General features: G+C 64.5%; 1 protein-coding gene across 1 annotated transcript; it reads right to left on the minus strand.

The window, feature by feature from the left end:
• Positions 1-589: 589 nt before the first annotated feature.
• KRI1 (KRI1 homolog) lies at positions 590-13880 on the minus strand. Its single transcript, XM_064402064.1, is given in 20 exon segments — positions 590-1008; positions 1113-1208; positions 1286-1350; positions 1427-1557; positions 2567-2695; positions 4001-4105; positions 4188-4242; positions 4244-4270; positions 5402-5572; positions 5640-5735; positions 6776-6881; positions 8221-8351; positions 8641-8718; positions 9461-9554; positions 9639-9688; positions 10877-10934; positions 11784-11889; positions 11964-12066; positions 12163-12236; positions 13687-13880. Coding segments are annotated over 20 exon segments (2022 nt in total). The 5' UTR covers positions 13769-13880; the 3' UTR covers positions 590-743.
• Positions 13881-13993: the final 113 nt, after the last annotated feature.

Here is a 13993-nt window from a genome sequence, read left to right on the forward strand (position 1 = left end):
GGTCTCTGGTATTTTTGGGGGGGGTCTCAGGTATTTTCCCAGGGGTTTCAGGTGTTTTTCCGGGGGTCTTGGGTATTTTCTGGGGGTCCCAGGTTTTCCTGGGGGTCTCTGGTATTTTCTGGGGGTCTCAGTTGATTTTCTGGGGGGTCTCAGGTGTTTTCCCGGGGGTTTGGGGCGGTTTTTTTTGCGTTTCTTTTTCCCGTTGACGGCCGCTGTTTTCCCGGGCTTCCCTGGGTTTTTCCCGTGGTTTTTCTCTGGCTTTTTCTCCGTATTTTTCCCAGGATTTTTCTCGGTATTCCCAGGGTTTTTCTCAGTATTTTTCCCTGGATTTTTCCCGTTGTTTTTCTCTGTATTTTTCTCGGCATTCCCAGGGATTTTCTCGGTGTTTTTCCCTGGATTTTTCCCGTTATTCCCTGAATTTTTCCCGTTGTTTTTCTCTGTATTTTTCTCGGCATTCCCAGGGATTTTCTCGGTGTTTTTCCCTGGATATTTCCCGGGGTTTTTCTCAGTATTTTTCCCAGGGTTTTCCCCTGCATTTTTCCCATTTTTCCCGGGGTTTTTCCCGGAGTTTTTCTCTGTATTTTTCCCATTTTTCTCGGGATTTTTCCCAGGATTTTTCTCTGTATTCCCAGGGTTTTTCTCAGTATTTTTCCCGGGATTTTCCCCAGGATTTTTCCCATTTTCCCCGGGATTTTTCCCGTTTTTCCCGTGGCTCTCCCCCCCTTCCTTCCCCCTCTGCCTCCTCAGCTGCCGGAACCGCAGCCGCCGGGGGTTGAGGCCGAAGGCTTCCAGCCTCTTCCCGCTGAACTCGCGGCCCCCCAGGCGCACGGCCGCGCCCAGGGGGGGGCCCCCCCCCGCCGCCGGGGACCCCCGGCGTTTTGGGGGGCCGCGGGGGGGTCCTGGGGGGGCTCCCCTTTCCCCCCTTCCTCCTCCTCCTGGCGCTTCCTCTTCTCCCGGCGTTTCTTCCCAAATTTCGGCTTGGCCGGCGCCGCCTCCGCCTCCTCGGGGCTGTGACGATGATGATGGTGGTGGGGAGGGGTCGTGGGTGCTGTGAACCCCCCCCAAACCCCCCAAAAAACCCCCCCCAAACCCAAAAAGCCCCCTCCCCATACTCGGCCACGAGCGATCTCAGGATCCGGCGCTTCCTGCCGAGGTCCTGCGCCCTCCGCCTGTAGTTCTCCTGGTCCTGCCGCTCCTCCTGCTCCGAGCTGCCAGGGGAGGGGTCCGTGAGACCCCCCCCAAATTTCAGGACCCCCCCGGGCCCCCCTCGCAGCCCCCTCCTCACCGGTACATGCAGGTCTTGCGCAGGGAGCACCAGCGGTTCAGCTCTTTGTCGTCGGCCGCCAGGATCTGGGGTGGGCAGGATGATTTGGGGAGGGGGTCCCGGCGCCCCCCGGCAGGGCGGGGGTCCCCGGGGGGGCTCTACCTCGTCCGTGGTGAGGCCGAAGTCGCAGGGCAGCACCCGGCGGTACTTGAAGCGGCAGGGCAGGTCCCCAATCAGGTCCTCGAAGTCGAGGCCGTAGAACTCGTCCAGGTACTGCTCGAAGGGGCCCGAGGCTGGGGGGGCACGGGGGGGTCCTGGGGGGGGCTGGGGGGTCCCAGGGGGACCTGGGGGTCCTGGGGGGGCTGCTAGGGGGGTCTGGGGGGTCTGGACGGGTCTGGGGGGGCTGCTGGGGGGGCCTGGGGGGTCCTGGGGGGGCTGCTAGGGGGGCCTGGGGGGTCCCAGGGGGGTCTCGGGGGGTCCTGGGGGGGTCTGGGGGGTCCCAGGGGGGTCTGGGGGTCCTGGGGGGGCTGCTGGGGGGGGGCTGGGGGGTCCCAGGGGGGTCTGGGGGTCCTGGGGGGGCTGCTGGGGGGGCCTGGGGGGTCCCAGGGGGGTCTGGAGGGAGCCCAGGAGGGGGTCTGGGGAGTCTGGGGGGGTCCCGAGTTTGGTTTGGGGGGGGGGTTCCTGAAGGGGTGCTAGGGGGGTCCTGAGTTGGGTTTAAGGGGTCATTGGGGGTTCCAGGGGGGGTTTGGGGGGTCTGGAGGGGCTCTGGGGGGTCCTGGAGGGTCTGGGGGTAGTCCTGGGGGGTCCCAGGTGGGTCTGGGGGGTCCTGAGTTGGGTTTGGGGGGTCCTGGGGTTTGGGGCGAGATCAGGATTTTTGGGGGGGGGGGGTTCAGGATCTGGGGGGGTCTCAGGGATTTGGGGCTCTCAGGATTTAGGGGAGGGGTCTCGAGATTTCGGGGGTTTTAGGGATTCTCGGGGGGCTCTCAGTATTTTGGAGAGGGGTCTCCAGGATTTAGGGGAGGGGTCTCTGGGATTTGGGGGGGGTTCAGGTGTTTTGGGGGCTCTCGGGGATTTGGGGAGGGGTCTCAGGGATTTGGGGGCTCTCAGGGATTTGGGGGGGTCTCTGGGATTTAGGAGAGGGGGTCTCAGGGAATTGGGGAGGGGTCTCAGGGATTTGGGGGTCTCAGGGATTTGGGGGTCTCAGGGATTTGGGGAGGGGTCTCAGGGATTTGGGGGCTCTCAGGGATTTGGGGAGGGGTCTCAGGGATTTGGGGCTCTCAGGGATTTGGGGAGGGGTCTCACCGGGGTCGAAGGGGGGCTTCTCCCTCTCCAGGGCCTCCCGCAGCCGCGTCCGGCGCCGCTTCCCCGGGGGGGGGGTCCCGGCCCGGGGGGGGGGTCCCGGGGGGTCCCGGGGGTGAAATCCGCGTCCATCTGGGGGGGGGGGGGGTCAGTGGGGAGGGGGCTGCACCCCCCGAGCCGGGACCACCCCCCAGATTGCTGTGCTGGGATCGGCCTCAGCTCTGGGGGGGGGGAATTGGGGAGGGGGGATTTGGGGGGCTCATTCTGGGGGGGGGTCACAGATTTGGGGAGGGGGCTCATTCCAATTGGGGGGGTCACAATTAATTCTGGGGGGGGGGGTTTAGCCCAGGGGGGTCTCATTCCAATTGGGGGGGGTCACAAATTTTGGGGAGGGGTCTCATTCCAAGGTGGGATTTAGCTCATTCCAAGGTTGGGGGGTCACACATTAGGGGAGGGGTCTCATTCCAATTGGGGGGGGTCTCATTCCAATTGGGGGGGGTCACAGATTTGGGGGGCTCATTCCAAAGTGGGGGGGGGTCACACATTAGGGGAGGGGTCTCATTCCAATTGGGGGGGGTCCCAGCTCTGGGGAGGGGGTCTCATTCCAAGGTGGGGGGGGTCACAAATTTGGGGGGCTCATTGCAATGTTGGGGGGGTCACAAATTTGGGGGGGGGCTCATTCCAAGGTGGGGGGGGTCACACATTAGGGGAGGGGGCTCATTCCAATTGGGGGGGTCACAGATTTCGGGGGGGGCTCATTCTGGGGGGGGGGGTTTTGCTCAGGGGGGGCTCATTCCAAGACTGGGGGGGGGTTACAAATTTGGGGAGGGGTCTCATTCCAATGGGGGGGGGGGCACAGTTAATTCTGTCGGGGGGGGGGTTTAGCCCAGGGGGGTCTCATTCCAATTGGGGGGGGTCACACATTAGGGGAGGGGTCTCATTCAATTGGGGGGGGGTCACAAATTTGGGGGGCTAATTGCAGTATGGGGGGGGGTCAAAGCTTTGGGGGGGGCTCATTCCAATTGGGGGGGGTCCCAGATTTGGGGGGCTCATTCCAAGGTGAGGGGGGTCACAAATTTGGGGAGGGGTCTCATTCCAATTGGGGGGTCACAAATTTTGGGGAGGGGTCTCATTCCAATTGGGGGGGGTCTCATTCCAATTGGGGGGGGTCACAGCTCTGGGGAGGGGTCTCATTCCAAGGTGGGGGGGTCACAAATTTGGGGAGGGGGCTCATTCCAATTGGAGGAGGGTCACAGATTTGGGGGGCTCATTCCAAAGTGGGGGGGGTCAAAGCTTTGGGGGGGGTCACACATTTGGGGAGGGGTCTCATTCCAAGGTGGGGGGGGCACAGCTCATTCTGGGGGGGGTTTTGCTCAGGGGGGGCTCATTCCAAGGTGGGGGGGGTCACAAATTTGGGGAGGGGGTCTCCCCTCTCACCACGAAGTCGGGGTCCTCGCAGTGCGGCTCCCGGGGGGGCTCCCCCCCCCCCCTCCTGGGGGGGCTCCCCCCCCTCCCGGCCCCTCCAGCCGTCCCAGTTCCACTCTGCACAACACGGGGGGGGGGTCACGGTGAGCAAAGTGGGGGAGGGGGCACCCCCGGGACCCCCCCCCCCGCCCCTGCTCACCTTCATCGTCCAGCCCCTCCTCTTCCTCAAAGCGCGGCTTCTCCTCCTCCCCCCCGGCCGTAGAAATCCTCCCCGAAGCACTCCTGGAAAGGGGTGGGGGGCTTCTGGGGGGGTCTGGGGGCTTCTGGGGGGGTCTGGGGCTCGGGGGGGGTTTTTAGGGGGTTTTTTTTGGGTGATTGGGGGGGGTTTTGGGGGGGCAAAACGGGTTTTTAATGGGGTTTGGGGGGGCTCGGGGGGGGGTTTTAGGGGGGCTCAGAGGGAGCTCAGGGGGTTTTGGGGGGGCTCGGAGGGGTTTGGGGGGTTTTTGGGGGGATCGGGGTTTTTTTTTGGGTGGGCTCAGGGGGGTTTTAGGGGGCTTGGGGGGTTTGGGGTGGCTTAGGGGGTTTTTGGGGGGGCAAAAAGGGGTTTTGGGGGGTTTTTTGGGGGGCTCAGGGGTTTTTTAGGGGGTTTTTGGCGGGGCTCAGGGGGGGTTTTGGGGAGATTTTTTGGGGGTCTCAGGGGGATTTTTGGGGGTCTCGGGGGGTTTTTTGGGGGGTCTCAGGGGGATTTTTTTGGGTTATTTTAGGTGGCTCAGGAGATTTTTTAGGGGGTTTTTTGGGGGGCTCAGGAGGTTTTTGAGGGTGCTCAGAGGGGGTTTTTTGGGGGTCTCGGGGGGGTTTTGTGGGGGCTTTTGGGGGCCTCAGAGGGGTTTGGGGGGGGCTCAGAGTTTTAGGGAGCTCAGAGGGATTTTGGGGGCTCAGGGGTTTTTTGGGGTCTCAGGGGTTATTTCGGGGTTTTTTTTGGGGGTCTCAGGGGTTATTTCGGGGGTCTCAGGGGTTTTTTTGGGGATTTTTTGGGTGTCTCAGGGGTTATTTCGGGGGGATTTTTTGGGTGTCTCAGGGGTTATTTCGGGGGGATTTTTTTTGGATTTTTCGGGGGTCTCAAGAGTTATTTCGGGGGGATGTTTTGGGGATTTTTTGGGGGTCTCGGGTTATTTCGGGGAGATTTTTTGGGGGTCTCAGGGGTTATTTCGGGGGGATTTTTTGGGGTCTCAGGGGTTATTTCGGGGGGATTTTTCGGGGGTTTTTTGGGGTCTCAGGGTTTTTTTTGGGGGGTTTTTTTGGGTCTCAGGGGTTACTTAGGGATTTTTTGGGTCTCAGAGGTTATTTGGGGGTTCTCAGGGGTTTTTTCGGGGGTTTTTGGGGGTCTCAGGGGTTATTTGGGGGTTCACCCACAGCCATGAGGCGGTCGTGGCTCTCGGGGTCGAAGTCCTCGAGGAGGAGCGCGCCGCTGAGGCCGAAGGCCGCGGGGCCGGCGGCGCGGCGCAGCCGGGCCAGGCGCGCCGCCAGCTCCTGCCGCTTCAGGTTCTTCAGCTGCTTCAGCTCCTCCCGGCGCCGCGCCCGCTCCTGGGGGGCACGCGGGGGTCGTGGGGGGTCCCGGGGGTCCCGGGGGGGGAGGGGGATTCGGCCTCACCTTCCTCTTCCTCGCGCGGAGCTGCTCGCGCCTCTCCTTGCGGCGCTCGTCGCGGCGGCGCACCGAGGAGGGGATGAGGCGGGGGAAGCTCTGCAGCTGGGGGGGCGGGGGGGGACCCCCAAAATCAGCAGCCACACCCCCGAATCGGCAGCCACGGAATGAGCAGCCCCCTCCCCAAAATCGGCACCCACACCCACAAAATCGGCACCCCAAAAATCGGCACCCCTGCCCCAAAATCGGCACCCAAACCCAAAATCAGCACCCATGGAATGAGCAGCCCCTCCCCAAAATCAGCACCCACGGAATGAGCAGCCCCCTCCCCCAAAAATCGGCACCCCCACCCCAAAATGAGCACCCCCTCCCCAACATCGGCACCCCCACCCCAAAATGAGCACACCCAAAATCAGCATTCCCCCCAAAAATCAGCACCCACGCCCCAAAGTCGGCACCCCAAAAATTGGCACCCCCAAAACCGGCACCCCCAAAATCAGCACACCCGAGGGAGAAGGGTCAGGGACCCCCAAAATCAGAACCCCCAAAAATCGGCACCCCCAAAACCAGCACCCCCAAAATCAGCCCCTACCCCAAAATGAGCACCCCCACCCCAAAATCGGCACCCCCAAGGGAGAGGGGTCAGGGACCCCCAAAATCAGCACCCACAGAATCAGCATTCCCCCAAAAATCAGCACCCCCACCCTAAAATCGGTACCCCCACCCCAGAATCAGCCCCTACCCCAAAATCAGCCCCCCCCAAGGGAGAGGGGGTGAGGGACCCCCAAAATCAGCACCCACACCCCGAAATCGGCACCCACAAAATTGGCACCCAAAAATCTGCACCCCCACCCACAAAATCAGCACCCCCCCCAAATCAGCCCCCACCCCAAAATCAGAACCCCCAAGGGAGGGGTGAGGGATCCCCAAAATCAGAACCCCCAAAATCAGCCCCTACCCCAAAATCAGCAACCCCCCAAATCAGCCCCCTGACCGCAATTTTTCACCCCCCAGCCCCCAAATTTTCGCCCCCATATCCCAAATTTTCACTCCCTGACCCCCCAATTTCCACCCCCCTGACCCAAATTTTCGCCCCCCACCCCCAATTGTCGCCCCCCACCCCAAATCCCCCCCTCTCCCCCCACCTGCGCCGCCCCCGGCTCCTGGAAGCGGAAGTTGTGGCGGCGCTCGAAGTCCTGCTGCTGCTGCAGGAACTGCTCCCCCTCCTCCGAGGAGTCCTCCAGGGGGGCTCTGGGGGGGGCACGGGGGTCAGGGGGGCTCAGGGGGGGCTGGGGGGGCTCAGGGGGTCCCCACTGTGAGTCCTGCGGGTGCTGCAGGAGCGGCTCCCCCTCGTCCCAGGGGTCCCTGGGATGGTCTGGGGGTGTCCAGGGGGGGCTCTAAAGGGTCTGGGGGGGCTCTAAGGGGTCTGGGGGCTCTCTGGGGCTCCGGGGGGGGTCTCTGGGGGGGACATGGGGGTCTGGGGGGGGTCCTGGGGGTCTCAGGGGGTCCCCACTCTGACTCCTGTGGCTGCTCCAGGGGGTGTCTGGGATGGTCTGGGGGCATCCAGGGGGGGCTCTAAGGGGTCTAGGGGGGCTCTAAGGGGGGATCACGGGGGTCCCGGGGGTCAGGGGGGGCCGGGGGGGCTCAGGGGGTCCCCACTTTGAGACCTGTGGGCTGCTGCCCCTCATCCCAGGGGTGTCCAGGGAGGGGTGGGGATGGTCTGGGGGGGCTCTGAAGGGTCTGGGGGGGCTCTAAGGGGTCTGGGGGAGGTCTAAGGGGTCTGGGGGAGGTCTAAGGGGGGGTCACAGGGGTCTGGGGGGTCCCGGGGGTCAGGGGGTCCCCACTCTGACTCCTGTGGCTGCTCCAGGGGGTCCCTGGGATGGTCTGGGGGTGTCCAGAGGGGGCTCTGAAGGGTCTGGGGGGGCTCTAAAGGGGTCTGGGGGGGCTCTGAAGGGTCTGGGGGGGGCTCTAAAGGGGTCTGGGGGGGCTCTAAAGGGGTCTGGGGGGGCTCTAAGGGGTCTGGGGGAGGTCTAAGGGGGGCCACAGGGATCTGGGGGTGTCCAGGGGGTCATGGGGGGGTCTCAGGGGTCAGGGGGTCTGAGTCTTGCAGCTGCTCCCCCTCGTCCCAGGGGGTCCCTTGGACGGTCTGGGGGCGTCCAGAGGGGGCTGTAAAGGGTCTGGGGGGGCTCTAAGGGGTCTGGGGGGGCTCTAAAGGGTCTGGGGGAGGTCTAAGGGGGGGGTCACAGGGGTCATGGGGGGTCCCGGGGTCTCAGGGGGTCCCCACTCTGACTCCTGTGGCTGCTCCAGGGGGTCCCTGGGATGGTCTGGGGGGGGCTCTAAGGGGTCTGGGGGGGGCTCCGGGGGGGTCTCCAGGGGGGTCCCGGGGGCTCTCTGGGTGTCCGGGGGGTCTCTGGGGGTCCCTCGGGGTCCGGGGGGGGTCTCGGGGGGGCTCTAAGGGGTCTGGGGGGATCCAGGGGGGTCCTGAGAGGCTCTAAGGGGCCTGGGGGGGTCTCTGGGGCTCTGAGGGGTCTCTGGGTGTCCGGGGGGGGTCTCTGGGGGTCCGGGGGGGTCCCCGGGGGTCCCGCTCACCCCTTCCTGGCCGCCCTGCTCTTCCTCCTCCTCCTCCTCCTCCTCCTCCTCCCGGAAGCCCAGCAGGAAATCGCGCAGGAAGCGCTCACCCGGCTCCAGCGCCGGGTCCGACCAGAGCCGCTGCAGGGGCTCCTGGGGAGGGGGGCACACGTGGGGAGGGGGCTCGGACCCCCCCGGGACCCCCCGGGACCCCTCCCCAGCCCCCCAGGACCCCCCCCAGCCCCCCCCAGGACCCCCCAAGCCCCCAGACCCTCACCAGGTCCTGCAGCGGCTCCTGGGGAGGGGGCTCAGACCCCCCCAGGACCCCCCAAGCCCCCCAAGACCCTCCCCAGACCCCCCCGGGACCCCCCCCAGCCACCCCGGGACCCCCCAGGACCCCCCCAGCCCCCCCCGGGACCCCCCCAAGCCCCCAGCCCCTCACCAGGTCCTGCAGCGGCTCCTGGGGAGGGGGCTCGGCCTGGCCCCGCAGCCAGAGCAGGTACTGCTGCTCCTCGTGGGTCTGGGGGCGACAGAGACCCCCCCCCAAATACACCTGAGACCCCCGGGACCCCCTGAGACCCCCCAAATATCCCCGGGACCCCCCAAAACCTCACCTCAAACCCTCCCAAGACCCCCCAGAACCCCCCAAATCCCCTCCAGGACCCCCCTGGGACCCCCAAACCTCACCTCAAACCCTCCCAAAACCCCTCCAGGACCCCCCAAAACCCCCCCAGGACCCCCCAAGCCCCCCCAGGGACCCCCAAACTCCCCCCAAACCCCCTCCAGGACCCCCCAAACCCCCCCAGGACCCCCCTAAACCTCCTCCGGACCCCCCAAACCCCCTCCAGGACCCCCCAAACCCCCCCAGGACCCCTCCAGAACCCCCCTGGGACCCCCCAAATCCCCCAGATCCCCCTCAGGACCCCCCCTGGGACCCCCCAAACCCTTCCCCAAGATGCCCCAAATCCCCCCAAACCTCCCCTGGACCCCCTCCAGGACCCCCCCAAACCTCCCCCAAGCCCCCCCAAAATGCCCCCAAACCCCTCCAGGACCCCCCAAACCTCCCCCAAGCCCCCCCAAAATATCCCCAAACCCCCTCAGGACCCCCCAAATCCCCCCCAGACCTCCCCATAACCCCCCAAACCCCCCCTGGGACCCCCCAAAACCCATCCAGGACCCCCCCAAACCCCCCCTGGGACCCCCCAAAACCCCTCCAGGACCCCCCAGGGACCCCCAACCCCCCCCCCGGGACCCCCCCTCACCTTCTCCTCCCGGGAGCGCTCCCGGGGCCGCAGCAGCGCCCCTCCCCCCCCTTCCTCCTCCTCCTCCTCGCTGTCGGCCACGAAGGCTCGGAAGCTGGGGGGGGGGTCCAGGGTCACCCCCGGGTGCCGAGGACCCCCCCCCCAACCCCCCCAGAGCCCCCCAGGACCCCCCCCCGACCTCTCCTTCAGCGCCCGCTGCTCCTCGGCGTAGCTGCGGGAGGCCTCGGCCTGGGGGGGCAAAAGGGGAATTGGGGAGGGGTCTCGGGGCTGGGGAGGGGTCTGGGGGCTGGGGAGGGGTCTGGGGGCTGGGGAGGGGTCTCGGGGATTGGGGGAAATGGGATTTTGGGGAGCAAAAATGGGATTTGGGGGGGAAAAAATGGGGTTCAGGAGGGGGAAATGGGAATTGGGGAGGGGTCTCGGGGCTGGGGAGGGGTCTGGGGGATTGGGGAGGGGTCTGGGGATTGGGGAGGGGTCTGGGACTGGGGAGGGGTCTGGGGATGGGGAGGGGTCTCGGGGATTGGGGGGAAATGGGATTTTGGGGGGCGGAAATGGGATTTAAGGGGGAAAAACGGGAATTGGGGAGGGGTCTCGGAGCTGGGGAGGGGTCTGGGGATGGGTCTGGGGGCTGGGGAGGGGTCTCGGGGATTGGGGGAAATGGGATTTTGGGGAGCAAAAATGGGATTTGGGGGGGAAAAAATGGGGTTCAGGAGGGGGAAATGGGAATTGGGGAGGGGTCTCGGGGCTGGGGAGGGGTCTGGGGATTGGGGAGGGGTCTGGGACTGGGGAGGGGTCTGGGGGATTGGGGAGGGGTCTCGGGGATTGGGGGGGAAATGGGATTTTGGGGGGCGGAAATGGGATTTAAGGGGGAAAAACGGGAATTGGGGAGGGGTCTCGGGGCTGGGGAGGGGTCCCCGGGAATTGGGGGGGGGGGTCTCGGGAATTGGGGAGGGTCCTGGGGATTGGGGAGGGGTCCCAGGAATTGGAGGGGGTCCCGGGGATTGGGGGGAAATGGGATTTTGGGGGAGCAAAAATGGGATTTATGGGGGAAAACCGGAATTGGGGGGGGGTCTTGGGGCTGGGGAGGGGTCCGGGATTTGGGGGGGGGGTCCTGGGGATTTTGGGGTCCCACAGATTTGGGGGGAACAAAGGGATTTTGGGAGGGAAAAATGGGATTTAAGGGGGAAAACGGGATTTGGGGAGGGGTCTGGGAATTGGGGAGGGGTCTCGGGAATTGGGGGGGTCCTGGGGATTTTTGGGGGTGGTCTCAGAAATTTTGAGGGGGGGTCCTGGGGCTTTTTTTGTGTGGAATGGGTCACACGGATTTTTGGGGGGGTCCTGGTGGTTTTTGGGGGGCAAAAATGGGATTTTTTTTTTTTTTTTTTGGGGTGGGGAGGGGTCCCACCTCCCCCTCCTCACCTTCCTCCTCTTGGCCGCCGCCTCCTCGCCCTCCTCATCCTCCTCATCCACGTATCTCCTGCGGGGAGAGGAAGAGGAAGGAGAGGAAGGAGAGGAAGGAGAGGAAGGAGAGGAAGAAGAGGAAGAAGAAAAAGAGGAAAAGAGAAAGAAAAGGAAGAAAAGGAAAAAGAGAAAAAAGAGGAAGAGGAGGAGGAAGGAGAGAAAGAAGAGGAAGAAGAAGAGGAGGAAGAAGAAGAGGAGGAAGAAGAAGAAAAAGAAGAAAAAGAAGAAGAAGAAGAAAAAAAGGAAGAAGAGGAAGAAGAGGAAAAAAAGAGGAAGAAGAGGAAGGAGACAAAGAAGAGGAAGAGAAAGAAGAAAAAGAGGAAAAAGAAAGGAGGGAGAGGAGGAAGAGGAGGAAAAGGAGGAAGAAAAGGAAGGAGAGGAAGGAGAGGAAAAAGAGAAAAAAGAGGAAAAAGAAGAAAAGAGGAAAAGAGGAAGAAGAGGAAGAAGAGGAAAAAGAGAAAAGAAAGAAGAAGAAAAAAAGAAAAAAGAAAGAGGAAGAAGAGGAACAAGAAGAAGAAGAGGAGGAAGAAGAGGAAGAAGAGGAAGAAGAAGAGGAAGAAGAGGAAGGAGAAGAAAAAGAGGAACAAGAAGAAGAGGAAGAAGAGGAAAAGGAAAAAAAAGAGGAAGAAGAAGAGGAAGAAGAAGAGGAAGAAGAAGAGGAAGAAGAGGAAGAAGAGGAAGGAGAGGAAGAAGAGGAAGGAGAGGAAGGAGAGGAAGGAGAGGAAGGAGAAGAAAAAGAGGAACAAGAAGAAGAAGAAGAAGAGGAAGAAGAGGAAGAAGAGGAAGGGAAGAAGAGGAAGATGAGGGTCTGAGGACCCCCAAGCCCCCTCCCCAAAGCGAAGCCCCCTCCCCACACCGAACTCACCCCCCCTTCTCCAGCAGCACCTTCCTCTCGTAATCCTTCAGGAACATCGGCCCGGCGCGCTCTTCCTCCTCCTCCTCCTCCTCCTCCTCCTCCTCCTCCTCGGGCCCTGGGGGGGGCGGGGCTCAGCGCGGGGGTCCCGGCCCCTCCCCCCCCGCCCCGGCCCCTCCCCCACCCCGGTACCGCGGCTGTAGAACTCGGTGTCGGGCCGGTACACGCGGGGGTCGCGCGTCTTCAGCAGCGCCAGCGTGCGCAGGAACTCCCGCTGCTCCCGGGGGTCCGGCGCCTGCGGGGGTCAGGGGTCATCCCGGGGGTCAGGGGTCATCCCGGGGGGTCACCGGGGTCATCCGGGGGTCACGGGGAAGCGGGGGGAGGGGCGCACCACGGAGTCGCCGCTGGAGTCGGAGTCGGAGCTGTCGCTGTCGGGGTCGGAGGCGTCGCCGTAGCGATCGCGCACTGCCGGGACAGCGGGGGGTGAACGGGAACGGGAACGGGGACAACCGGGAACGGGAACGGGAACGGGAACAACCGGGAACGGGAACGGGAACAACCGGGAACAACCGGGAACGGGACCGGGAACGGGAACGGGAACGACCGGGAACAACCGGGAACGGGAACAGGGAACAACCGGGAACAACCGGGAACGGGACCGGGAACGGGAACGGGAACGACCGGGAACAACCGGGAACGGGAACAACCGGGACAGCGGGGGGTGAACGGGAACGGGGAAACGGGAACAACCGGGAACAACCGGGAACGGGAACGGGAACAACCGGGAACAACCGGGAACAACCGGGAACGGGAACGGGAACAACCGGGAACGGGAACAACCGGGAACAACCGGGAACGGGAACGGGAACAACCGGGACAGCAGGGGGTGAACGGGAACGGGAACGGGAACAACCGGGAACGGGAACAACCGGGAACGGGAACAACCGGGAACGGGAACAACCGGGAACAACCGGGAACGGGAACGGGAACGGGAACAACCGGGAACAACCGGGACAGCGGGGGGTGAACGGGAACGGGAAGGGGAAACGGGAACGGGAACAGCCGGGAAAGGGAACGGGAACAACCGGGAACAACCGGGAATGGGGACGGGACCGGGAACGGGAACAACCGGGACAGCGGGGGGTGAACGGGAACGGGGAAACGGGAACGGGAACGGGAATGGGAACAACCGGGAACGGGAACAACCGGGAACGGGACCGGGAACAACCGGGACAGCGGGAGGTGGGGACCGGGAACGGGACCGGGACCGGGAACAACCGGGAACGGGAACGGGACTGGGAATGGGAAGGCCCAGAACCGGCACCGGGAGCAGTCGGAACCGGGGGGAACAACCGGGATCGGGAACGATCGGAACCGGGGGGAAACGGGACCGGGACCGGGAACGGGACCGATCAGAACCGGGACCAGGACCAGGGAAACCGGGACCGCTCAGAACCGGGGAAACGGGACCGGGACCGATCAGAACCGGGGGGAACAACCGGGACACCGGAGCGGTCGAAACCGGGGAAACGGGGACGGGGAAAGCTCAGAACCGGCACCGGGAGCGGTCGGAACCGGGGGGAACAACCGGGATCGGGAACGATCGGAACCGGCACCGGGAATGATCAGAACCGGGGGGAAACGGGACCGGGACCGCTCAGAACCGGGGGGAACCGGGACCAGGGAAACCGGGACCGCTCAGAACCGGGACCGGCACCGGGAACGCTCAGAACCGGGCAGCACCGGTTCCCCGCGATCGCGGGTGCCGCTCCCGGTGCCAGCCCCGTTCCCGGTCCCGTTCTCCCCTCCCCGATCCCGTTCCCTGTCCCGGTTCCCCCCGTTCCCGGAGTCTCAGGGCGCTGCAGCCCCGGTCCCGCCCGGTTCCCCCCGCTCCCGCCCCGCTCCCGGCTCTCACGGCGCTGCAGCTCCTCCCGCCGCCGGTACCGCCGGTAGCGCTCCGCGAACGCGGCGTTCACGCGGAGCTCGGGCTCCGCCATGGCCGCGCACGTGACCGCCCGCCGCTTCCGGTGCCGCTTCCGGTTCCGCCGCCGCGCCGCCGGAGCGCCCCGCCCCTCCCCGGCCGCTAGGCCACGCCCCTTCTCGCTCTTAAAAGGGCAACGGCGCACAAAGAAGGGGGTGGGGCCCACTGCGACCCCAGCCCCATATCGCCCCCCCCAGCCGCGACCCCCAAACTGGGGGCAGCGCCCCCCGCTCTGTTCCCC

Source organism: Passer domesticus, chromosome 34, assembly GCF_036417665.1.
Source record: "Passer domesticus isolate bPasDom1 chromosome 34, bPasDom1.hap1, whole genome shotgun sequence".
Classification (NCBI taxonomy): Eukaryota; Metazoa; Chordata; class Aves; order Passeriformes; family Passeridae; genus Passer; species Passer domesticus.